The sequence below is a fragment of the Mobula birostris genome, chromosome 3 (assembly GCF_030028105.1).
Source record: "Mobula birostris isolate sMobBir1 chromosome 3, sMobBir1.hap1, whole genome shotgun sequence".
NCBI classification, from domain to species: Eukaryota; Metazoa; Chordata; class Chondrichthyes; order Myliobatiformes; family Myliobatidae; genus Mobula; species Mobula birostris.
In genome coordinates this window covers 6428489-6454501 of record NC_092372.1, presented here as the reverse complement: position 1 = coordinate 6454501, position 26013 = coordinate 6428489, and the positions used below count along the sequence as shown (strand labels likewise).

Here is a 26013-nt window from a genome sequence, read left to right as displayed (position 1 = left end):
CAACTGAACTAACCTCTCCTGCCTCCACAATATCCATATCCTTCCATTTTCGTCACATCCTTGTGCTTATCTAAATACCTCTTAAAGTCCCTGATGTATCTGCCTCCACCACCTCAGGCACTGTGTGTCAACTCTACCTAAGCCTATCATAATCTTATAAACCTCTATCAGATCTCCCCTGAGTCTCTGCTGCTCCAGAGAAAACAACCCAAGTTTGTCCAACCTCTCATTATAGCACACACCCTCTAATCCAGGCAACATCCTGGTCAACCTCTTCTGCACCTTCTCCAAAGCCTCAACAACCAAGACTATGCAATACCCCAGATGTGACCTAACCATAGTTTTAGAAAGTTGCAGCATAACTTCCTGACTTTTGACTAATATGGCAAGCGTGCCATATACCTTCTTAACCACCCTATCAGCCTGTGCTGCCACTTCCAGGGAGCTATGAACTTGACTCCAAACTCTCTGTTCATCAGCACGGTTAAGGATCTTGACTTTAAAAGTGTGCCGTCTCTACACAAGTGGCTGACGTAAGGGAGTTCAGATTTGTTTTAGCACAGTGGTTTGTCGGGGCTGTGGTTGTTTGAAGTGAGCTGCCTGGTGGTGCACATTGCTCCTTGTTGGAAAAAAAAGGACAGGAAAGTTGGCAGCAATGTCTCTCTGGGTGAGGTGGGCTAGGATGTGTATCTGTGGAAATAGGTCAATAATTATTTTAAACACAAGAATTCTTTTCATGTTGTGAGTTGTGGTTGTGTGGTAGCCTTCTGAGTTAGAAAGTTGTGGATTGAAGAGCCAGTCCAGAGATTTGAACAGAAAATCCCAACTGACACTGTAGTGCGGTGCCAGACGTTTGGTGCACCAGCAGACTGTGTTGTGTTTGGAAGGGAGGCACGCCAGGGTTGTCCCCAGTGCCCTGACAAATATTAGTCCTTTAACCAATGTTCTTTGTAGTTGGAGAAGTCTTTCTGCATGGAAACTGGCTGTGGTGTTGTGATTGTGCAGTTACAGCTCGAGGCGTTCCGGAGTCCAGAGCACAGTTCTGGCGCCGGTGGGGAAGGAGTTGTGTCTGTTCTTCCCGTGGCATTTGTGGGTTTCCTCCGGGTGCTCCAGTTTCCTCCCACAGTCCAAAGATGTAGTGGTCAGGTTAATGGGTCATTGTGAATTGTCCTGAGAGTGGGTTGGGGTTAGTGGGGGTGGCGTGGCTCAAGGGGACAGAAGGGCGGACTCTGCACTCTATCGCTAAAGTAAATAAATCAATCGCCACAGGGTCAAGGGTTAATGTATGAGCAGCGTTTGATGTCTCTGGGCCTGTACTCACCAGAGTTTTGAAGAATGAAGGCAGATCTCTGTCGAATATTGAAAGGTTTAAAGTGGGTGTAGAGAAGATGTTTCCTGTTGGGGGGGTGTCTAAGACCAGAGGACACAGCCTCAGAAGAGGTACGTCCATTTAGAACAGAGAATGAGGAGGAGTTTCATTAGCCAGAGGGTGGGGAGTCTGTGGAATTCATTGCCACAGATGGCAGTAGAGGGCAAGTCATTAGAGCAGAGCTTGATAGCCTCTTCATTAGTCAAGGTGTCAAAGGTTACGGGGAGAAGGCAGGAGAATGGTTTAGAGAGGAATGATAGAACAGACTCGATGGGCCAAATGGCCTAATTCTGCTCCTAGGTCCTAGGTCTTTTGTCAAGTAGTGCCTTAAGGGGACTTGGAGAATGCTGCTGTGAATCGTGTGGTATAAATGCACAGTTTACATACTGGCTTTTTTTTTCCAAATACTGTGCAAAAATCTTAAGCATGTATATGGCGAGGGTGCCTAAGGCTTTTACGCAGTATTCTGGGGAGGCAGGGAGAGTGGAATCATGGTTGGGAAAAGGGGAAGGGAGAGGGGAGAGGGAGTGGGAAGCACCAGACATTCTATAATGGTCAATAAATCAGTTGTTTAGAATCAAATGACCTTGCCTGCTATCTCAGGGCTGGGTGTGTCTGCACCCACATCACTCCCTGCCCGTGGCACTCCTCTGCCACCTGTCCCAAATCCCTCCCACGGCACGCCACCCTCACTATACCCAGCATCCTTTCCATGGTACTGTCGTCATGTTACATTTTCTTCATGGATACAGCACAGTACAGGCCTTTTGGCCCTCAATGTTGTGCCAACCCTTTAACCTGCTCCCCACGTTATCCTCCATTTTCCCAGCATCCATGTGCCTATCTAACAGTTTCTTAAATGTCCCTAATGTATCTCAGTATTGATGTCCTTGATATTTATTTTTGATTTATTATCATTACTATTATTGTTCTCTTTTTGTGTATTTGCAGTTTGTTGTCCTTTGTGTGTTGTTTGCACTCTTTCATTGATTCTATTGTGTTTCTTGTATTTACTGTGACTGTCCACAGGAAAATGCATCTCAGGTGATAGATGGTGCTTTGCTAATAAATCTACTTTGCACAGAGAAATCTGCTGAGAGCTCCCTTTTTGTGAAACAGTGTCAGTGGGCGGGGGTTAGCCCAGTTTGCCCCACGAGTTGTCCGAGCATCCCAGTAATATCTTGTTTTCAATGAGTGTGAGTGGCAAGTTGCTGTGACAGGGAGAACAGTGCTAACTCTGTGGGGATTGTGAAGTACCTCTGGCTATGAAACATCACAAGCTGGTTTTAGAATCGGGAGCTTAGCTCTCACTGAAGGTTTCTTGCTCGTATCCCGAACACAAGTACTACTGCACAGTACTGTAGATTATAAACACAAAATTCTGCAGATGGCGGGAATCCAGGGCGACTCAGCAAGCCAGGCAGCATCTATGAAAAGGAATAAGCAGTTGATGTTTGAAACCAGGACTCTTCATCAGGACTGGGAAGGAAGGGGGAACATACCAGAACAGGAAAGGTGGGAGGGAGGGGAAGGAGGACAAGCTGGGAGGTGGTAAGTGAAGCCAGGTGGGTGGGGGATGAAGTAAGAAGCTGGGAGGTGATAGGTGGAAAGGGTAAAGGGCTGGAGAAGAAGGAATCTGATTGGAGAGGAGAGTGGACCATGGGAGAAAGGGAAGGGGAGGTGATAGGTGGGTGAGCTGAGGTGAGAGTGGGGAATTGGATGTGGAGTGGATGTTTCCTGTGGTGGTGGAGTCTCATACCAGAGGACACAACCTCACAATAGACAGGCGTCCATTTAGAGTGGAGATGAGGAGAGATTTCTTTGCCCAGTGGGTGGTGAATCTGGAATTCATTGTCACAGGCATTGGATATATTTAAAGCAGGGGTTAGTAGGTTCTTGATTGCAAGAAGGGGTATGGGGAGAAGGCAGGAGACTGGGCTGAGAGGGAAGTGTATGCAGCTTGAGTTCCTCCATCATTTTGTGTGCTGCAAAGGGCTAAGGTAATTCTTTGTCCATTTCTTTTGTTGGTTTTTCAGTTGATAACTAAAGAGGTTGAACACATTATATGAAAGCAATAGGACTTGCTTACTTCATCCCATCGCTCATACTGACAGCAGCTCACCAGGGCTCTGTCCTGGACCTGTCTTTCTTCTTGTCCCCAGGTGTAGCCTGTATTCTTGGCATTTCTGCAGCACAGGACGGGCTTGCTGGCCCCATGTCCAACCCTCATCCTTTCGTTGCCGGGCTGGGGACTGTCCGTGGCAGAGTTGAGTTGGGGTGGTCTGAATCAGCAAACATTCCCCAGTGGAAAGAGCGGACAGGATGTGTGCAGTCGCACTGTAACTCTGCTCAGTCTTATCTGGGATTGGTCTGCCCAAAAGGCAGACAGCTTTGGGCTCTAATGTCGAATCTGAGGTATTTCAGCGTGGCTGGACATACCTTGGAAAGGAGCCAAAGAAAACGGGACACCTCACTCCCTCACTATCCAGCTCTCAATGCTGAGCTGAGGCATGAAAAACAAGGCTGAAAATCTTTAGCAGACGGCTTTCAGAAATGAGCTGCAGGGAAACAGAAATGGAGGTTAACTCATTGAGGGCTGAAAGGATCAGAACCACAATCAGACTTGTTACCCCTGGCATATTTTGCAACATCTGTTGTTTTGCGGCAGCAGTGCTTTGCAATAGAAAATTTTAAAAAGCTATAAATTACAATATGTGCACTATATAAAATTAAATGAGTAGTGCAAAAAGAAAGTAAAAACAAACTGTAGTATGCACAGGTTCATTGTCCGTTCAGAAATCTGATGGTGGAGGGGAAGAAGTTGTTCCTGAAACATTAAGTGTGTGTCTTCAGGCTCCTGTACGTCCTCCTTGGTGGTAGTGGTGAGAAAAGGGCATGCCCTGGGTGATGGGGTCCTAAATGATGGATGCTGCCTTTTCAGGCATTGCCTATTGAAGGTGTCATCAGTGCTGGGGAGGCTGGTGCCCATGCTAGAGCTGGCTGAGTTTACAACTTTCTGCAGCCTTTTCCGATTCTGTGCAGTGGCCCTTCCATACCAGACGGGGTATAACCAGTTTGAATGCTCTCCATGGATCTGAACTCTCTCCCCACGGGCTGTTGTGAGATGTATTGTGTTCCACTCTCACTGATGAAGTGTTTACCTTCAGTGTTTCAATAAGTCTGGTGTTTCTGCTTGTACAGCAGACTTAACTTGGGTTATCGGTGGCTTATGCTAGGAGCAAAATTAATATTAATACACATAAACTGCTGGAGGAACTGATGCAGTGTCTGTGGAGAGGAATCAAGGGCTTTATCTTAGCCCAAAAAAACCTCTCCATAGATGCTGGCTGTCCTGCGGTTTGTGTGTGTTTCTCTGGATATCCAGCAGCTGCAGACTCTCTTGTGTTGGGGATATTAAATGGGATCGTTCTTCCAGTTAGAGCATGTAACAATCCAGGCCCTTTTAACCTACTCTAAGACCAATCTAACTCTTCCCTCCCACATAGCCCTCCATTTTTACATCATCCATGTGCCTATCTGAAAAGTTTCTTAAATGTCCCTAATGTGTCTGCATGGCAGGATGTTCCATGCACCACCACTCCTTGTGTAACAAAACCTACCTCCAGCATCCCCCCTATACTTTCCTCCAATCACCTTGAAAATTATGCCCTCTTGTATTCGCCATTTCTGTCCTGAAAACGTATCTGTCTGTTCACTAGATCCATGTCTCTTATCATCGTATACACCTCTATCAAGTCGTATCTCATCCTCCTCCACTAAAGAGAAAGACACTAGCTGACTCAACATATCCTCATAAAATGTGCTGTCTAATCCAGGCAGCATCCTGGCAAACCTCCTCTGCACCCTGTCTAATCCAGGCAGCATCCTGGGAAATCTCCTCTGCACCCTCTCTAATCCAGGCAGCATCCTGGTAAATCTCGTCTGCACCCTCTCTAATCCAGACAGCATCCTGGTAAATCTCTTCTGCACCCTCTCTACTCCAGGCAGCATCCTGGTAAATCTCCTCTGCACCCTCTCTAATCCAGGCAGCGTCCTGGGAAATCTCCTCTGCACCCTCTCTAATCCAGGCAGCATCCTGGTAAATCTCCTCTGCACCCTCTCTAATCCAGACAGCATCCTGGTAAATCTCTTCTGCACCCTCTCTACTCCAGGCAGCATCCTGGTAAATCTCCTCTGCACCCTCTCTAATCCAGGCAGCGTCCTGGGAAATCTCCTCTGCACCCTCTCTGACCATAGGTTGTGGGAATATTTCAGTGCTGGGGTGAATGAAGTTTTACCCTCTGGCTCCAGAACCTGGTGGTTGAGGGGTAATTACTGTTCCTGAACCTGGTGCTGTGGGACCTGAGGTGGCAGTGAGAAGAGAGCATGACCTTGGTGGTGGGGTCTTTGACGGTGATGGTGTTCTACAATCAGTGTTGCTAAGCCTACCAACTACAGAGACTGCAGAATTACATGTGACATTCAGATTGAATGACTCAAAGGATGTCAGGAAATAAAATGTTCTGTCTTTAATGTATATTTTTCCTTCTGTTTTCAGCAGTTTTGCCAGACTCGGTGTCTCTCTCAGCTGAAACTGGGGGCTCTCGTTATATGGCCCCTGGGGGGCTTTCAGGTAAGAGTCACTATGTGATATTTATTCCCAGCCAGTCAATGATACTGCGATTCCTCCTGAGTGTAAAACCAGGATGTTCACAATTAAATACGTCTTTATTTAGTGAAGGATTACTGGTGTGGGGAGGCTTGAGGTTCTAGGGAGGATTCCTCATCCCTGCTGTGTCTATGATGTCATAACTCGAGTTGCACTTTCATTCTGTTGAAATTCAAAATACTGTCCCCTCTGTGACAGTTCAAAGTCAATTTAGAACACATATGTCACTTTCTACAACCCTGAGATTCATTTTCTTGTGGTCATTCACAGTAAATACAAAGAAACATAGAGTCAGTGAAAGATCACATCCAACAGGGCAGGCAGACATCCAATATGCAATGGACAACAACTGTGCGAATACAAAAAGAAAGAAAAAGTAACATAAAAAAATTAAGCAATAGATATCAAGAACATGAGACGAAGAGCCCTTGAAAATGAGTCCCTAGGTTTTGGGAACAGTTCAGTGATAGTGGTGAGTGAAGTTAGCCCCTCTGGTTCAAGAGCCTAATGGTTGAGTGGTAATAAGATGGTTATTCAGTTGCACTGTGTGCTGTGGAGTTCGAAGTAGAAGTATTGTGGTACACTATGATATAGAAGACTTAGGTCCTATGCTCCCAGGTTCGGGGACAGTTATTACCAGACAACCCTTTGGAGCCAGTATTACTGCCCATTCCACCACTGGCATTTAGGGCAGCAATGAAGGTCCTCCATCTCTGGGAGTGTTTTGGGATACCTTCATCACGTCAATAGCTTCTCAGTTTTCACTACTGTCAGTCACACAAGCCCCGGGTGGAGACTCAGGAACACCGTCACACTCAGATGTAGAAGGATTCTCCGTTGCTGTTTCCATAACAATTTTGTTTTACTAGTCAGTGTTGTTAGCTCTGAGCTGAACCCCTGAACCTGGAGGTCTGGTGGACTTCTCTTAATCTGGCCTTTACCCGCTGACCTGCTGTCTAAACCCTACTGCGAGGTTGTGGTCCTCTTGGACAATTGGGTTAGACTATACAACTGTTAGTTTTTTTTAGCAGCTTAACATTAATTATGTTTGTATATTTTATTGCTACTTACTGTACTGTACAAAAGTCTTAAGCACATATATATCATTAGGGTGCCTTTGCCAATGTGGATTTGTCAACATGGGGCAGACAGCAACTTGATAAATATGGCAGGAGCAAAGGATGTTGGGAATGGTGAGAGTGGAGCGCCACTGGAGAAATGTTGGACAGATGGCAGAGAAGTAGTGCCAGGGGCGGGGAGTGGCGCGGGTGTGGACACACCCAGCCCTGAGACGCCAGGCAAGGTCATTCGATTCCAAACAATTGGTTTATTGATCATTACAGAATGTCTCTCTGGTGCCATCCCTTTTCTTCCCTGCCCTGTCCACTCCCATTTCATTATCAGGTTTATCATCACTCACATATGTCATGAAATTTGTTTTTTTTAAATGGTGGCAGTACAATGCAATACATAAAATTACTACAGTACAGTCTTGTGCACCTTAGCTATATTGACATTTATGTGTGAGTGCCTGGGACTTCGCACATTCTGGAAATTGCTGGAAGCTTTTCTGTTGCTGCTTTATTTGAATAGGGGGTATCTGACTGGTTGAGTTATCTGCAAATTTGAATGGAATATTTCTTCTCTCTGGGTATAAAAAAGCTGGCCACAAAGCTCAGCATCTTTCTCTTTGCTCCACCTTCTGCTGCTAGCCTCTGCTCCTGTTACTGACTGTTTCAAACTCTCTTTGTTCAATTAACACTTCATAAAACAATTGTGAAGCAGCAAGTTTTGTGCCTCATTCCTGACTTCCACAAGACTCTTGGATTAAAAACAGAATCCACCGCCACTCAACCCCAACACTGAAACGATCCTACACATTTGGTCTCAATGCTCTACAACTCATGTTCTCAAGACTCATGTTCATTATTTAGTATTATTTTGTTTTTCTTTTTGTATTTGCACAGCTTGTTGTCTTCTGCACATTGGCTGTTTGTCTGTCTTTGTCTGTATACAGATTTTCATTGATTTTATTGTATTTCTTTGTATTTACTGTGAATGCCCAAAAGAAATGAATCTCAGAAGAAGAATGGATCAGCCACAATGAAATCTTGAGTAGAATCAGTGGGTCAAAATGGTCTAGTTCTTCTCCTATATCTTATGGTCGTGTATGGTGACATAGTGTACTTTGATAATAAATTTACTTTGAATTTGACTGAACTTTGTAGAAAGTTATAGGTGACTAGAAATTAGATCCATTGCACTCTAGGCCTGTTGTGAAGACTTTGTATCAGTCCTTAAATCCCGCTCAGCAGGGTGTTTGGATTAGCTGTCATTAATCATCCTAACTGAGGATGCTGTAATGTTTGATCGGCTCTTTAGATATTTGCATTAATGAACAGGCGTACAGTTGTCCCTAATATATTGGCCACTGAGTGTTTTATTTGCAACTGTTGTGAAAGTTTTCACATTTAAAGAATAAGGTGTGTTGGTGGAATATGGAGGCTTGCATGTTCCTTATCAACTTAACCCCTGCCTGGGACAGTGTTTAATGTTGACTACAATTAAGAGTGGCTTTACCCATAAAGTAATGGGCTTCCTCGCCGAATCTGTGCTGCTGAACTTTGACGTTTTTAAGCATTTCTTTTTCGAACATTTTGTTTTATCGGTGAACTGTGAGGTAGCCAATTTCAAATTGGGAACTCTTGTAGTGAAATCTGCTCTGGTGCCACAGTAGTGTAGCAGTTCGCACAACCTGTTACTGCACCTGAGTTCATATCTGGCATTCTCCTTAGTCATGTTTGTACGTTCCTTCCCCCGTGCGTGTGGGTTTCCTCCGGGTGCTCCAGTTTCCTCCCACAGTCCAAAGACGTACCGGTTACAGGGTTAATTGGTCATTGTAAATTGTCCCATGATCAGGCTAGGGTTAAATCGGGGGTTTTCTGGGTGATGTGGCTCATTGGCTCATTGGGCCTGTTCTGTGTTGTATCTGTAAATAACGATAAAATATAGCGGTTTCCCACCGCCACCCCAGCAGATTTAGGCTGCTGTTGTGTGTCTGTCCCAGCAGGGTCGGGCTGTTGTTGTGTGTCTGTCCCGGCAGGGTCGGGCTGTTGTTGTGTCTGTCCCGGCAGGGTCGGGCTGCTGTTTTGTGTCTGTCCCGGCAGGGTCGGGCTGTCGTTGTGTGTCTGTCCCGGCAGGGTCGGGCTGCTGTTGTGTGTCTCTGCTCCGGCAGGTGATGAAGCTGTGACAAAGGAAGCCCATTGTGCACACTTTGGTAAATGAACATTCTTCTTGTAAAACTTGAGCCAACTTAGTATCATTTGTGTGTTGTAAAATATGTCAACTGGGCACAAGTCACTTTGAAATGGTGGCCATGTCCTTGGTTAAATACCCTGCAGGCTTCCACCTTCCAATTTTCCTGATCTGTTATTGGATGAATAGTAACTGGTGGAGATGGCACTCGGGCCAGAAGAGTTGACGTCTGATTTCCACATCAAGATTCAAGATAGTTTATTTCCCTACATAGAAGTGTTCATTTCCATAGGTGCTGTCTGACCTGCTGAACTCCTCCAGTGTGTGTTTCTCCAGATTTCCTGCATCAGCAGAATCTCGTTTTACTTGCAAATACCCGTACAATTTTACAAATACATATTTCACTCTGCAAATACAAAGATTTAAAATTGTTTATTGTCATTTCCAGTACCCAAGTGTAAAGGAGAACAAAATAATTGTTAGTCCGAATCCAATGCAGCACAAAAAAAAATCCCAGTAATAATCTAAAACACACAATAAATAGAACTACATGAGGTAGCTGATAGACATGGCTGGATTGTATGTCCATAAGGCACAGGAGTGTCTGTACGTATGGTGACTCTGACAGGAAATGATAAAGTAGTGGTGTTCGTGAATTTTTTTTGAGTGTAGGTGACCTTTGCCCTCTTGATGCCCGAGATGAGATTTTGTCTGGCTGCTGCTCGGAGGGCGGTTCTCTCACCAGACTGGAAGGCAGTGTTGTGGTGTTTCAGTAGGGAGCACACCTCAGCATTCAGCCAGGGTTTCTGCATGGGCCATGACATGACCGCTGCTGAGGTACAGAAATATGAGTCAATGTTCTTGAACAATTACAGGTCCTTTGCGCAATTCTTAATTGCACCCACACTACGTGTAGACAGTTGATTGGGAAACAGCAGGATGGTGAGAGATTTTGAAAGCTATGATTATTGTGGTTTTCATAAAGAGGAAGCAACTAAAGATGCAAAGGGTAGAATCTCTTCCTGAGTCAGTTGTATTGTTAGCTTTCCCTCTCAAATAGAATCTATGAGTTAATATTTCAGTGACTAATGGTCTGGTTAGCATCCAACAAGTTAATTTTAGACAGTGGTACTACATTGTAGGAAGTCGTTGAAGACGAGTAGCAATCAGTTTTACTGACCAGTGTTAACCTGTGCAATAGGGGCCAATAGAATTAGACTCAGGTTTATTATCACTGACATAAAAGATCATAAGACCCAGGAGCAGAATTAGGCCATTTGGCCCATTGATAATGTTCTGCCATTCCATCATGACTCATTTTTAAAAATTCCTCTCAAACCCATTCTCCTGCCTTCTCCCCATAACCTTGGACACCCTAACTAATCAAGAACCTACCAACCTCTGCCTTGAAGATACCCAATGACTTGACACGTGAAGCTTGTTGTCTTGCACCAGCAGTGTATAAAGGACTAAAAGTTTCAAAATATATCAAGCAAAAGGGGAATGGTGAGGGTTCATTTTCTTGCGGGCATTCACAGTAAATAAAAGACACACAATATAATCAGTGAAAGACCGCACACAAGACGGACAAACAAAATGCATGACACCAAACTGTGCAAATACAATAAGAAAATAATAATAAATAAGCAGTAAATATTGAGAACGAGATGAGGAGTCATTGAAAGTGAACCCACAGGTTTTGGGAACAGTTCAGTGATAGGGCGAGTGAGGTTCAAGAGCCTGATGGTTGAGGGGTAATAACTGCTCGCTCCCCATCTCTGTCTCGCTACCTCTAGTGGGACTGGGTCTCACCTGAAAATCGGTCACGTTTCCTGAAAGCCATATGGATTTCTGGAAGGGCCAATCCTATTCTCCTGCGAATGGGGCTTGCGCAGGAGTGAGCGAGCACATTGCCTGGGATCTGGCCTCTAAAGCGGTGCCTGGCAGGAGGTGTTGTGGGATCTTGCCATGCAGCCCATTGGTGGGGAAGGAGAGGGGTCGGAAGGTGAGAGTGAGGGCGGTCGCTGGGGTTGAAACGTCGGAGAGGAAGAGCTAACTTTGACCAGGAGAGAGTATTGAAGAAACAGGAATATCAGAAGCCTGTCCATTGGGAGCTGCAAACGATTGAACTGGCTGGGAGACGACTGGAATTGATCTGCTTTTTTTTTAAAAAACGAGGGATAAAAGCTTTGAAAGCATTTTATTTTTCTCTGCAGTCATTTCTGCAATATTCAGGATCTCACTAAGTTTTCCTGAATCTACTGATACTTGATTTAAAAAAAATCAATGTCTTGTCTGTAAATATTTGACGCACTTCAGTTTGTTGAGTTCCCTTCCGGGGTTGCTGTGCTTTTCCAAATGTAAACCAGGCGGACAGGCCTGGTCGTTCTGGGTCCACATGGTGCTGGGGAAGGTACTTTGCTTTCTTGCCTCTCAAAGATAGGCTCTTTTGATTGCGGAAAGCTGGAGAGGAAGGTCTTTTATATAAAGAACTCTTTTTAAATGATTAGTCAGGATTTCAAAGGTTGCAAGGAGAAGGCAGAAGAATGGGGTTGAGAGGGTTAATAAATCAGTCATCAGAGTTGGATTTAATATCGCTGGCATATGTGGTGAAATTTGTTAACTTTGTGGCAGCAGTACGATGCAATACAGGATAATATAGGAAAAAAAACTGAATTACAGTAAAAAAAATCTGTTTTATGTTAAATAAGTAGTGTGAAAACAAATAAAAAAGTAGTGAGGTAGTGTTCATGGATTCAATGCGCATTCAGAAATCGGATGTTGGAGGGGTAAAAGCTGTATTGCTGAGGGTGCAGTGCAGAGTCAATGGGCCAAATGGACTAATTTCTGCTCCTGTGTCTGGTTGCAGAGGTAACAGTTCGGCTGCTTGAAGCTGGGCCGCTGTGCATGCGAGGACTGGCTGTTTTGCTTCTGCTTGTTGGAACGCAAACAAATGGCAGCCTGCAGGAAGTCACCAAAGGGTTAACTTGGCCACGAGGAGCCTCTCTCTATTGCTTTCTCGGCTGTCTGCCAGGCTGGGAGCCTTGTAGCTAGCCTCTCGCACGTCACATGACTAGTACAAACTGCATCAGCCAGCAAAGTCTGGTGCCTGGGACTTGGCACCGTCTGCCTGTGGCTGTTGGCTCTGTATCCCTCCCCACCCCCAGCTCTCTCCTTGCACGTTCCTCTTCTGCCTTAAAGCCCCCTCGGCGTGCCAAGAGGGTGGGCTTTCTCTTTGAAATGGGGAAGGGCAGCGGCTTGACATTTGAAGAGAGCCTTGTGTTTTCACTGTTTTGTACGGTATGAGAGTGCTCTGTAGTCCTTCACTGTGAACTGTTGCCCCATTGCTCCCCATCTCACGGACTGCTGGCGTAACGACCGGCTCGATCACAGAGATGTTTCCAGTATGGAGAGACTCCAGGACCAACGAGCGCAGCCTCAGCGTACAAGCAGCAAAAATGATGAGGAATTTCTTTCGCCAGAAGGTGGTGAATCTGTGGAATTCGTTGCCACAGACGGCTGTGCAGGCCAAGTCAATGAGTATTTTTAAAGCAGAGGTTGATAAGTTCTTGATTAGTCAGAGTGTCAAAGGTTACGGTTAGAAGGCGGGAGAATGGGGTTGAGAGGGATAATTTATTAGCTACAACCGAATGGCAGAGCAGACTCAATGGGCCAAATGGCTCGATTTCACTCCTATTTTTTATGGTTTTAGTGATATCGTTCCATTGTGGGGGCCTCACTGGGGTCCAAAGGTCTGGGCGAGAACCAGGCCTATGGTAAGGCCTACTAGAGCTGGAAGGATGAAGAAAGTGTGCTTCAAATGGCTTTTTGTAGCCCTTGGTGAGGTGGAATATTTATTGGATTAAGATTTTAGACTCATGTACATTGAGACATACAGTGAAGTGAGATGTTTGTGTTGACAACCATCACGCTGGATGGTGTGCTGGGGGCAGCCTGCAAGTGTCGCCATGCACACTGGCACCAACATAGCATGGCGACGATGCTCAGCAGAACATAACAAGCAACCGAATCAGGCCATGTTCCTCCCTCCCTGCCACCCATGAACATACCTCCATCTTTCAGCCCTTGGACAGGCTTCTAGCCTCCATCAGGCCTGCAGACACCAGCCTTCGTCGTCCCCAGCAGACCCCCAGAGATTCACAGATTTGTCTCCGTGCCGACAGGTCTCGCCTTCCAGACTCGTGGTTCAACCTTCGGACCTGAATTCTTGGTACCGAACCCTGGACATACCAATCACCAGAGATCAGGCCTCGAACTCCAGGTTTCAAAGTTCCAAGTACATTTATTATCAAACCATGGAGACCATACACAACCTTGAGAATCATCGTCTTGTAGGCAGCCACAAAACAAAGAAACACAAAACAACGCACACAAAAACAGACTGCAAAACATCCAATGTATGAAAAAAGAGCAAATCGCACAAACAATGAAAAACAGTAAACAAATAACACTGAGAACATGAAGTGCGCAGCCCACAGCCGTGCAGCTGGTTCAGGAGCCTGATGGCTGCAGGCCACAGCCGCAGAGCCAGGTTTAGCACTGACGTGACATCCCAAACATTAGGCCTCAAACTCTTGTCTCTCTGTTCTGCGAACCCGGGAGATCTTCAGAACTCACTCGTCCTGCCCTCATGGAACTCTTAACTCTGGAACTGTCCCCTTTGGTTCTTTCGACAGCCCGATGGCACTAACTGTTCCTGAAGCTGGTGGAATCGGTCCTGAGGCTCCTGTACCTCCTCTCTGTTGCAGCAATGAGAAGAGAACATTGTATTTCCCTCTGCAATTGGATCCTTGACTTTCTTACCAGAAGACCACAATCTCTGCTGATGGGTAATAACCATCTCACTGACAATCTCCACTGGTGCACCTCGGGGATGTGTGCTTAGCCAACTGCTCTACTCTCTACACCCACAACTGTTTGGCTGGGCACTGATCAAACCATCTAGAAATTTGCCAATGACAGGACTATTGTTGCAGAGTTTCGGGTGGTGATGAGGTGTACAAGAGTGAGAGTGATCAGCTGGTGGACTGGTGTTGCAGCAACAACCATGAACTCAAAAGTCAGAAAGACCAAAGAAGGGGAGACTTCAAGACCAAAGGAAGTGGCCTTCAAGAAATGGAAGTCCAGGGGGCCCAGACCAGTGCTCATCGAAGGATCAGCAGTGGAAAGAGTGAGCAGTTTCAAGTTCCTGGGTGTCAACATCTCTGAAGATCTAATCTGGACCCAACATATTGATGAAATTACAAAGAAGGCATGGCAGTGGCTATAACGTAAATTTCTATAGATGTATCGTGACGAATGTTCTTCTCCTTCTCCTCTACCATCAACTTTCTGAATGGACGAAGAACCCATGCACACTACCTCAGTATTTTTCCCCTCTTTTATTTTTGCAGTACTTATTTAATTTATTTTTAATATATACTTTTTGTAATAAGTTTTTATTACTATGTATTGCAATGTACTGCTGCTGCACAACAACGTATTTCTTGATATATATCAGTGATTCTGATTTGGTTCTTGGGTGATGAGTGCCGCTTTCTTGCAACAGTGGTTTTAATCTTTATTCTGGGTTTTGCTGCCAATTGATCTGCAATTTTCTAGATGTCTAACTCTCACTGGACTTTGACTTGTGCCTTGAGAGGGCACATGTGTCTGGCTTCCTTTACACGTGGCATTCTGCCCAGTGGTAGAGAGGTCGGGAGAAGTGTGAGACGGACTCTATGCTGAGCCAACAGTCCAGCGAAGACCCTGCCTCTCCCAACAAATGTGAGGGCGGCTGGGCCCTGTGGCTTTCGCTTGAGACCGGGTTGAGAATAGGCATCGGCTGACCTCTTGACCGGGGAGTGTTTGAGGTGGGGGGAAGGGAGAGCAGGGCGTCGGAGAACACTTATCAGCAGCACGTCACATTTTGCCTTACAACGAGAGGACATTGGAATTCCTGCCGGTGCCGTCTCGTACTGACCTTTGCGCTTCTCTGTGTAAAAGATAACTAACTCTGTGTGCTGTCTCTGGCAGGACTCGGGATTAAATGACCCCACAGCCACTAAATTGGCTCCCAGGTTGCTGTCATGGAGATGTTTCCTCTGATGTGTGTGTGTGTGTGTGTGTGTGTGTGTGTGTGTGTGTGTTATTGAACATAGAACAGTACAGGCCTTTTGGCCCACCGAGCACCCCCCCGCCCCAGGTTTCCCTTAAACATTTCATCTTTCACACTGGACTTGCTTAAAACTTTAAAATCTAATTCAATATAACTTTACAACAACACACAGGCAACGCTGGAGGAACTCAGCAGGCCGGGCAGCGTCTGTGGAGGTGAATAAACAGGTGACGTTTTGGACCGAAACCCTTCCTCAGGACTGGAAAGGGAGGGGGAGGAAGCCAGAATAAGAAAATGGGTGAGGGGGAAGGCGTCTGAGCTGGCAGGTGATAGGTGAGACCCGGTGGAACTCACTCCTATGGTATTGTGAGTAGTTTAGGGCCTGTCATGAAAGAAATGAGGTGCTGGCGTTAGGAAAAGCTCTGGAGGAGGTTCATCAGCATGACGTCAGGATGGAAAGGGTTAATATATGAACACTTGATAGCCCTGGGCTTGTACTCACTGCAGTTTAGAAGAATATGGGGGCTGGGGGGTGGGATCTCATTAAATTCTATTAGATATTGAAGGGCATAGATAGGGTGGATGTGGAGAGGATTTTTCCTGTAGTGGGGGAATCTAGGACCAGAGGGCACAGACAAGAGAAAATCTGTAGATGCTGGAAATCCGAGCCTCACACACAAATTGCTGGAGGAACACAGCAGACCAGGCAGCATCTCTGGGGGAAAAAAGTGCAGTCGACGTTTCGGGCTGAAACCCTTCGGCAGGACTAGAGATGCTCAGAATGGGGTGGGGTGGTGAACCGGTGGAATTCATTGCCACAGACGGTCGTGGATGGCAAGTCATTGGGTATATTTAAAGTGGGGGTTGATAGGTTCTTGATTAGTCAGGCATCAGAAGTTTTGGGGATAAGGCAGGAGAATGGGATTGAGGGATAATGAATGAGCCATGATGGAATGATGGAACAGACTTGATGGGCTGAATAGCCTGAATCTGCTCTGATATCTTATGGTTTTATAGGTGAGGGGGGAGGGGATGAAATAAGATTTTGGGAGAGGATAGGTGGAAGAGGTAAAGGGGTGAAAACCCCTGCTGGTTAACCAATGAATCGTTAAGTCTCAGAGGCCTCACACAGAATAAAGTCTTATTGTTTTATTGCTTCTGTTGGGCAAGTCTGCAGGAACAACTTTGATTTGCTGCTGCCCTTTGCTAGTATTCATCTGCAGTAACAATTTTCTGCACGCCAGTTCTCCTGTAAGCATCCACGGAATGAATCAGTTAATGTGTTTAATTGGTGCAGGGAGGAATGTTGGGCAGAATACTGGGCCAACTGCCCGGGCAGCTTCAAAGCTGCGGTGAGAGTGTGAGAAGAAATCTGAACCACTGTACGAACGATAAAAGAAAAAAAGGAAAATAAAGCGAAGAGAAAGTGAAGAAAGCGGGCAGAACGAGAGAAATTTTCACGGCACAATGGGAGAGGAAAACAAACAATGAACGTACTGTGTTGCACTTATTTAATATTTTTTCTTTGCCTCCCGATGGTAGGACGGCAACGTTTCTCTTTAATTTGACTAGGGCCATGAGCAGTGCCCAGAGGGATGTGGTCGTCTGCTTCTTGTTTGTCGATATTTCATTCCTCTCGCAGCTTCCTGCCCGGCTCTGGAGCCAAGGAAGCTTTTGGCTGAGGACTGGTTTTGATTTGCAGTTGGGTTGGGTCCCAGACTGGGTCGTACACACTCAGCTCCACCCAGAGTCATCAGCACAAACTCGGAAAAGAATGACACCTTCGCCTGGATCCCTGTGCTCACCACTGCACCCCCAGTGAAGTGAAATACTCTGATAAGATGGAGAGCACATTCAGCTGAGTTAAGACCATAAAATCTCAGGCCATTCGGCCCATCAAGTCTGCTCTGGCATTCCATCGTGGCTGATTTATTATCCCCATTCTCCTGGCCTTTCTCTGTAACCTGAATCAGAATCAGGTGTAATATCACTGGTACGTGTCATGAAATCTGTTGTTTTGTGGTAGCAGTACATTGCAATAGATAATAGTAAAAAAAACTATGTTAAAATAAGAAACATTAAAAACAATTAAATAATAGTGCAAAAAGAGAGGAAAAATACTGAGGTAATATTCATGGGTTCATTATCCATTCAGAAGTCTGATGGTGGAAGGGAAGAATCTTTGACACCCTGACTATTAAAAAACCTCTCAACCTCCCTTTTAAATAAACCCAATGACTTGGCCTCCACAGCCACTGGCAATGACTTCTAAAGATTCACCGCCCTCTGGCTAAAAAAATTCCTTCTCATCTCTGTTCTAAAGGGATGTCCCTCTGTTCTGAGGTTATATCCTCTGGTCCTAGGCTCGCCCGCTGTAGGAAACATCCTTTCTACAAGTTTCAATGAAATCCCCACTCACCCTTCTAAACTCCAGTGAGTACAGGCCCCCTTCATCTGGATCTCTTCCCTGTCCTTCGTACACCCTAAATAAATTCATATTGTGCTAGGGTGGAGGGTACAGTTTGCAGCAAACGATCCCCAGTCCTGAGTATAGCTGATCGCCTTCAGTCAAAGACAAACAGACTGTTGGAAAAAAGCAGGCAAGTTGGATCATCAATGTGTGGTTTGTTGAGGCCCTTTCTGGGTTTTAAAAGGCCGTAGATTGCAGGGTAAAGGAAAACACGACAGATTTCTTTAGTTCTTTCGTTCTGAAAATGTGATAAAGTGCACTCTTGAAAGTTCAAACTGTAAATTTATTATCAAAATACACGGGTGTTACCATATTCAACCCTGAGATTCCTTTTCTGCCTTGTGGCCCCGGCTAAACTGTTCTACTTGTCGATGTGTGAGCATTCGGTTCCCTAGTATTCACCTCCCGCCCCCAGCGAAGTCTAAGTCACAGTAAATTTGTTATCAAGGTACATATATGTCACCATATACAACCCTGAGATCACTTACTTGTGAGCATTCACAGTAAATACAAATAAACAAAAATAATAAGAAGAACAAATAAGCAATGAATATCGAAAGCATAAGATGAAGAGTCCTTAAAAATGAGTTAAAAGTTGGTTGTGGAAACAGTTCAGTGATGGGGCGAGTAAGGTTATTCCCTCTGGTTCAAGAGCCTATTGGTTGAGGGATAATAATTGCTCGCTCTCTGTCTCTGTCTCGCCACCTCTCATGGGACTCGGTCTCACCTGGAAATCAATCACGTTTTCTGAAAACCATGCAGCTTTCTGGAAAAGCTGAGCCCGTTCTCCTGGGTTGCAGGAGTGAGGTTGCGTGAGGAGTGAAGTTATCCTCTCTGGTTTAGGAGCCAGATGGTTGTGGGGTAAGCACGGTTCCTGAACCTGCTGATGTGGGTCCTGAGGCTCCTTTACCTTGTTTCTGATGGCAGCAGTGGGAAGAGGGCACATCCTGGGTGGTGGAGGTCCTTGACAATGGACACTGCATTCCTGCAACTGTGCTCCATGTGGTTGTGCTCAGTGCTCGTCAGCATAGTTACCTCTTCAGTGAGTTGCAATGCAAAGACCCAGCAGCCGCCTACATGGCGGGATGGAGGAGCTGGTCCTCATGCTGAGAATTTGTTTCCCCGTCCCATGGTAACGTAGCAGTTAGTGAGACACTGTTACAGCCCGCGGAGTTCCAGAGTTAACTTCCGTTTGCGCTTTCTCCCCTGAACCTTGTGGGTTTCCTCTGGGTGCTCGGGTTAGGTGAAATTGGTCATTGTAAGTTGTCCTGTAATTAGGCTGGGGTTAAATCGGTGGGTTGCTGGGTGGTGAAGCTCGTTGGGCCAGAAGAACCTGTTCTGTGCTCTATCTCAAATAAGTAAATATAGTTTAAAACCTGTACCTTCATGTTACCCATTTGTGGTTTAGATGCAGTGGAGCTCTTCAGCTGACAATATTTTGACGACCTCTGAACCTACTCTAAGATCAATCTATCCCTTCCCTCCCACTTACTCCTCCGTTTTTCTATCATCCACGTGCCTATCTAAGGATCTCCTAAATACCTTCAATACCACCCTGGCAGCACATTCCACGCACCCACCACTCTCTGTGTACTGCCATTATTTCCTATACTTTTCTCCTATCACTTTAAAATTACACTTACTCCCCCGGGAAAGAGTCGCCGGCTGTACACTCAAAGTTCAAAGTAAATTTGTTGTCAAAGTACATCCTACAACCCCGAGGTCTGTTTTCTTCGGCATACTTGATCTGTGCCTCTTATCATCTTAGACACCTGCAATCAAGTCATTCTTCGATAGGCATGTGGATGATAGAGAAAAGGAGGGAAGGGCTAGATACAGTGGTTCAAAGGTCAGCAGAACATGGTGGACCGGGGGGGCTTGTACTGTGTTGTGGTGTTTTAAGTTCTAACTCTTTAAGGAGGGCCAGTAGAAAGCCTTTAATTGCAGGCGATGGCGGCATGTTGTGGGCGAAAGGGCCTATACTTTGCTGAACTGTTCAGTGTTCTGCGTATAAAACACTCATTCCGGTTCTTTTGCCTCCCTTCGTCTTGTGCAGCTGTGTTGCTGTGAGAAAACACTTCAGGCAGAGGAGTAGAGGTGTCGGTGCCTCATTTATTTGTTGCATTTAGAGATAATGGGGCAGAGCAGGCCCTTCTGACCCTTCAATCCGACCCACCACCTTAACCCACGGACAATTTACAATTAACAGTCCATCTTTGTACGGTGGGAGGAAGCTGGAAGACCCAGGGATTCCACGGGGAGGACGTACAAGCTTCTTACAGAGCGTTGAACTCTGAACTCCACCCCAGTTTGTAATAGCGTTGCACTGACCGCTTCACTACCGGAGGCAAGTTGGTCGTTGTAAATTCTGGCGTGAATTAAGAGGATGTGGATGGGTTCTTCAGTGGAGTGGCTTGCTTGGGCCTGTTCCACACTGTATCTGGAAATAAATCTCCAACCTGAAGTTGGGAATGTGCAAGTGTCTGCCCATTTGTAGACGGGCGTTGTTTACAGAAACCTCGACATGACCTTGGCATTTACCACAGCCAGTCCTTCTGGCATTCAGAGATAGCACATCTTTAAAAAGAGCCCCACCTTAGTAGTAACGCTGCATGCTTTCAGACTCCATTCTCTCTGAAGGCAAATATTCATCTCTTGCAATGAGCAATGGGGCAGGAATGTCTTTGTTAGTGGAGAATATACAGGAGCCGCTTGGAATAAATTATTGACAATTGTCTGTGTGTTGGGCAACAACAGATTTGACGTGTCTAACAAATTCTTGGTAGGCAGAATAAATGACCCTACATATTTGACACAAAATTCCACTTTCCAGAGGTGTTGTAGCTGGCTTCTTTCTTAGTCAAAATCTTGAGGGAAATTTCAGAAACACATCACCTCCCACCTCCACCAAGCCCTCCATTAGTTGGGGTCGACCATGCCTGTTGTGTCCTAGCTATCTGCCTTCCCATAAGCCAGCCAGGGTGGTGTCATATGCAGAGCAAGCTGTTCCCCATGCAACAGGCTCCCTGTCTCCACACATCCAGTAAATCCAAAGGACCGGCAGAGACCGATACAGTTTGGTACCAGCAGTGTCACAGGAGTTGCCAGTCAGCGTTGAACTGAATGTGAGACTGTCTTAAGGGCTCCAGCTCTGAACTTTTCCCTCGGGGTTTACTCCTGAAGCCTTCCCCATGAGTGGGTATAGCCGTAAGACAGCAGAGGTTTGAGATCAGAGTTTTCCTTCACCTAGATGAGTTGCCAGCCACAGCTGACGAGCCGCATCTGCCCAGAACGACTGACTTTAAACCAGTAGTAACCTGTCTTTGTCCCTTCTCCTGTCAGTAGAAACAGTTCCGCTGGACTTAGCTAAGCCACACGTGAAGGTCAGGAGTTGAACTTAGTTGTCAGAGGCTAGTTGAGAAGCATGCCACTGGGAGCATTTAATAGGTAAATGCAAAATGATCTGCAGATGCTGTTGTCAAAGGAACACTCACAATGCGCTGGAGGAACTCAGCAGGTCAGTCAGCATCAGTTGAAAAGATTAGTCAACGTTTCAGGCCGAAGGATTACTGTTTTTTTCAACTACCAGCATTCTTCAAACCCTCCCCAAAGTTCTTTCTTCAGTCCTGACGAAGGGTTTTGGCCCGAAACGTCGACTAATCTTTTCAACTGATGCTGACTGACCTGCTGAGTTCCTCCAGTGCATTGTGAGTGGTCCTCAGCATTTAATAGGTAGTGGGAGCTTGTCGCCACCCTGTTATAACAACCTTAAGGAACCATTATTATGGAGCTGTGATAAGGGCACTTCTTGCCTGAAATGCTTCATAAACATAGAACACTACAACTACACGCTGAACTGACCTTATAACCTACTCTAAGATCGACCTAGCACTTCCCTTGTACGTAGGTTTGGACTTGCTTGGGATCAATAATTTACTAAATCCGGACATTGTGAATAGTGAGTTTTCTTTAACGAGAATTCTCATTTGAATCGGCAGTTTGCAAAGGCACACTGGAGGTCGGGAGATATTTGTCACAACTGGTTGCCAAGCAGGCGAGTTGAATCTTGTAAAGCAAATTAGATTAATTCAAAGAAGAAAGTATCAATCCCAACTTCAGTTCTGGTTGCCTCATTACAGGAAGGATGTGGAAGCTTTAGAGGGGGTGCAGAGGAGATTTACCAGGATGCTCCTGGATTAGAGAACTTACCCTATCAGGAAAGGCTGAGTGTTGAGCAAACTCTTTTCCCTTTGGAGCAAAGGAGGATTAGAGGTGTACGAAATGATAAGAGGCATAGATTGGATGGACAGTTAGAGACTTTACCCTGGGTGGAACGAGCTAACACAGCTAACATAAAACAGTACAGGCTTTTCTGCAATGCATTAACCTACTCCCTTCCCTCCCACATAGCTCTCCATTTCTCTGTCAACTAAGAGTTTCTTGCTTCTCCACTGTACTGTACCTGCCTCCACCTCCACCCTGGCAAGATGTTTCACACACTCAATGTTTTCTGTTTAAAAAAAAATACTTGCCTCTGACATCCCCATTATTCTTTTCTCCAATCACCTTAAATTACTGCCACCCCCCCCCCCTTGTATTAGCCACTTCCGCCCTGGGAAAAAGTCTTAACTGTCCACTGGATCTACGCCTCTTATCTTGTACACCTCTATGAGGTCACCTCTCATCCAAATCCAGTATGGTCCCACTTACCATACTGCCTGCCTGGACTGTAACACTGCCTCCTGAACTGCCTGTCTTTTGCTCCATATGCATTCAGGCCACCTACAGTCTACTAAAGTATCTGTCACAAGAGTTTTGGTAACTGCACCATTTGCTCTCAATCGCCTGTAGACATTTCAACTCAAGGGACTTAGTGACAGCTTTGCAGAATTGAGGGTCAACTCCAGAGCCGATTGGTAATTTTACGAGCCTCGGTAGCTTGTGACTTAGCAGTGGTGATTTCCTTAAAGGCGGACTGGACTGGCTTTTTCTTCTTTTGAAACCCATCACCCCTACTGGGGCGTAGGCTGCCGACATTTCACCAGAGACCCCTGTCCTGGGTCAGGTTTTCAAATCGTCCCCAGGTATATATAGCATATCTTTGGAGATCCTGTCTCTCCCAGTAATGATGTCTCTGGAGCTTCCGTAATGCTGGGCTTTTAAGGGATGGTGTATAACCAATCGTCCTGCCGAAAGGTCTCAGTCCAAAGCGTCGACTGTGCCCTTTTCCATAGATGCTACCTGACCTGCTGAGTTCCTCCAGCAGTCAACCCTCTCCTTTTTGCAGCTGGGCTTGGGACTGTCCATGGTGGAGCATCCATCTTCTGTAGCCTTTGGCTGTGGTAGGTTGAGGTACTGGGTGGAGTTTGCATCCACCTTCACCTCCTCCAACCATGTCCTACAGTCTGTCGTTGCAAACAGAAATAATTTACTCATCTGAAGGCAGCAACAACAGGGCTGCATACCTCAGCTGTGACACTTTTCAATGGAGTTGTTTGCCACGATGAAGCCACTCTCAGGTTGGAGGAGCAGCACCTCATGTTTCATCTATAACCCAACTTGATGGCATGAACATTGGTTTCTCCAACTTCTAGTAATTTCTCCCCCTCTCCTTTCTTCAATTCTCCACTCTGGCCTCTAAACTCTTCCCCACCACCTGCTATCACCTCCCCTCTGGTTCCTCTCCTCTTTCCCTTTACCCCATGGCCCACTCTCCTCTCCTTCGTCTCAGCTCTTTGCCATTTCCATCTGACTTCATCCTCCCGGTCTAGGGCTACTCTGCACCCCTTTTCTCAATGCCTCCACAACCACCGGTTCTTTCTGAGTACCTTAGTGCTTGTCACAGCCAATTCCATCAGGCTGTCACTGTTACATATTTTACCCAAAGAAAGCCTTTGACATATGTGAGTTCCTCTGAGTTATGCAACTCTTCACCTCTATTCAGCATTTGTTTTCTCCCTTCCACCCTCTTTCCCTCTCCCTATCTGCCCGCTCTCTCTCTCTCTCCCTTGTCTCTCTCTCAACTCTTTCGCTCTCTCTCTCTCCCCCTCTCCCCCTCTCCCCCTCCCTCTCTCTCCTCTCTCCCCTCTCTCTCTCCTCTCTCTCTCTCTCCTCTGTCTCTCTCCCCCCTTGTCTCTCTCTCTCAACTCTTTCTCTCTCCCCCTCTCTCCCTCTCTCTGTCGCTCTCTGCCTCTCCTCTCTCTCTCGCACACACTTTTCAGGTTTTTGTGTCACTTCCCCCGTGAGATTACATTGACACACGGACATCCTACAAGGCTGATGTTGTTCCGGTTTGAGATGAGCCAAGGCTCTCGGCCTGACTCACACATTGTGTTTCTGCAGGCTGCTGCTGCTGCTTGTGCCTGCGCCGGGTGGGGTACGGCTGTTACTAATGACACAGTTTACTTTGAGCTAATAACTGGAAAGGAGCTGGCACGCTACCAACTTGGCTGAATGAAGTCTCCGAGGGGCGAGAGAGGGGGTTGGACAGTTTGAAGTTTATTCTCGTTCTGTGAATCCTCCCAAGATCGCCAGGAATTGACTATTTTTCAGAGAAAAATGGATCAGGAAAAATTAATATTCCCACATTGCTGAGAGTTTCCAGGGAACAAAAGATGCTGAGGCTGCAATGAAACCATGAGAGAGCAGTAACTGGATTAGAGGCGGTACAGTTAGGGACTTGCCACAGGGGCCAAGGCTTAGACTTACCCAGTGGCCCACTGTTAGGCGCTGTTCACTTGAACAGCCACAGACGGGACATCAAACATCTAGGGGGCGAGAGGGGGACTTGATAGAGGTATGGTTGAGTAGACAGCCCGAGACCTTTCCCCAGGGCAAAAATGACTAGTACAAAGAGGCATAATTTTATGGTGATTGAAGGAAAGTAGAAGGGGGGTGTCAGAGGTTTTTTTTACACAGAGAATGGTGGGTGTATGGAGCCAAGGTAGAGGCAGATACATTAAGGACATTTAAAAGACTCTTAGATAGGCACATGGATGATAGAGGAATGGAGGGCTGTGTAGGAGGGAAGTGTTAGATTGATCTTGGAGTGAGTTAAAAGGAATACACTGCCAGGGCTAGTGATAGAGGTAGATATATGAGGGATATTTCATATATGAAAAACCAACAATAGGAAAGTAAACAAATACTAAACAGAACATGGGTTTCAATGAGATCCTTCTAAACTCCAGCGAGTACAGGCCCAGAGCCATTAACCACTCCTCACACATGAATCTTTTCATTCCCAAAATCATTCTCATGAACTTCCTCAATTCTCCCCACCGCCAGCACACCCTTTCTCAGATAAGGGGCCGCAAACTGCTCACAATACTCCCAAGTGCGCCTGACCAACGCCTGACAGGTTCTCATTTGCCCACCTTCTTTCTCGGAACTGCCCTAATGATCCTTATCATTATCTGCATTGGGAACTTGTATGTGAATTATTTTCTGATTTAATTGGTAATATATCCCAATGCTCTCACCAAGGTCAGATTAATTCTTTCATCGGAGCATTTCTGGGAGCAGGAGCCCAGGGGCCTGGTCTACCTGGGCTGCAAAGAGAGGCATTGTGTTATCAGAGCTCAGCAGTGCTTCGCAATGTGGTCAGGTGCCAGAGAAATAAAGAAGTGTTTCCTTCTCCCCCTCCCCCCTCTCCCTGTGTTTACCTCTTTCACACTCGGCTTTGATTATCCCCCTCATTTTTCGGTTAATTTACTCGGGGATGGATATGTTGAAAGCCACCACATTTTCAAGTTTGAAAATATCCATAGGGTCATCTCAGAACCTGCAGTGAATCCTTCGACTGAGCCTGCTGTTTAGTGCTGAATTTCTAACGTTAATGAATTGTGTGTCTCCTGGCTGTTGAACCTCAGAGCCATGGATATAATGACTTGGCAGCTCTGAGTGAGGCTCAGGCTAGACGGCAGGGGGAATAGAACACACAGACTGAGCTTTCGTCCTTCAGAGCGACCTGCTGAGACCCCATTCTACCCAGTACAGTACAGACAGCTGCCTGTTCCCACTTCACCGTGTGTTGTTGGGGCTGCGATAAGTGTGGGCCAGGAGATGGGGGCGCCTGTGACAACTGGCTTACTGGCAAATAAAAACCTTAAGCAGAAAAGGACTTTGAAGGT

The 26013-nt window shown here is 46.1% G+C and overlaps 1 protein-coding gene across 2 annotated transcripts in view; it reads left to right on the top strand.

The window, feature by feature from the left end:
• smad7 (SMAD family member 7) overlaps positions 1-26013 on the top strand; it is a 44372-nt gene that overhangs the window by 5098 nt on the left and 13261 nt on the right. Inside the window, exon 3 of one of the 2 annotated variants that reach the window (XM_072252179.1) lies at positions 5931-6002. In XM_072252179.1, coding sequence (XP_072108280.1) covers positions 5931-6002 — 72 coding nt within the window. Of the gene's footprint in view, positions 1-5927; positions 6003-26013 lie in introns of both variants that reach the window. The other variant, XM_072252177.1, reaches the window with a different exon arrangement.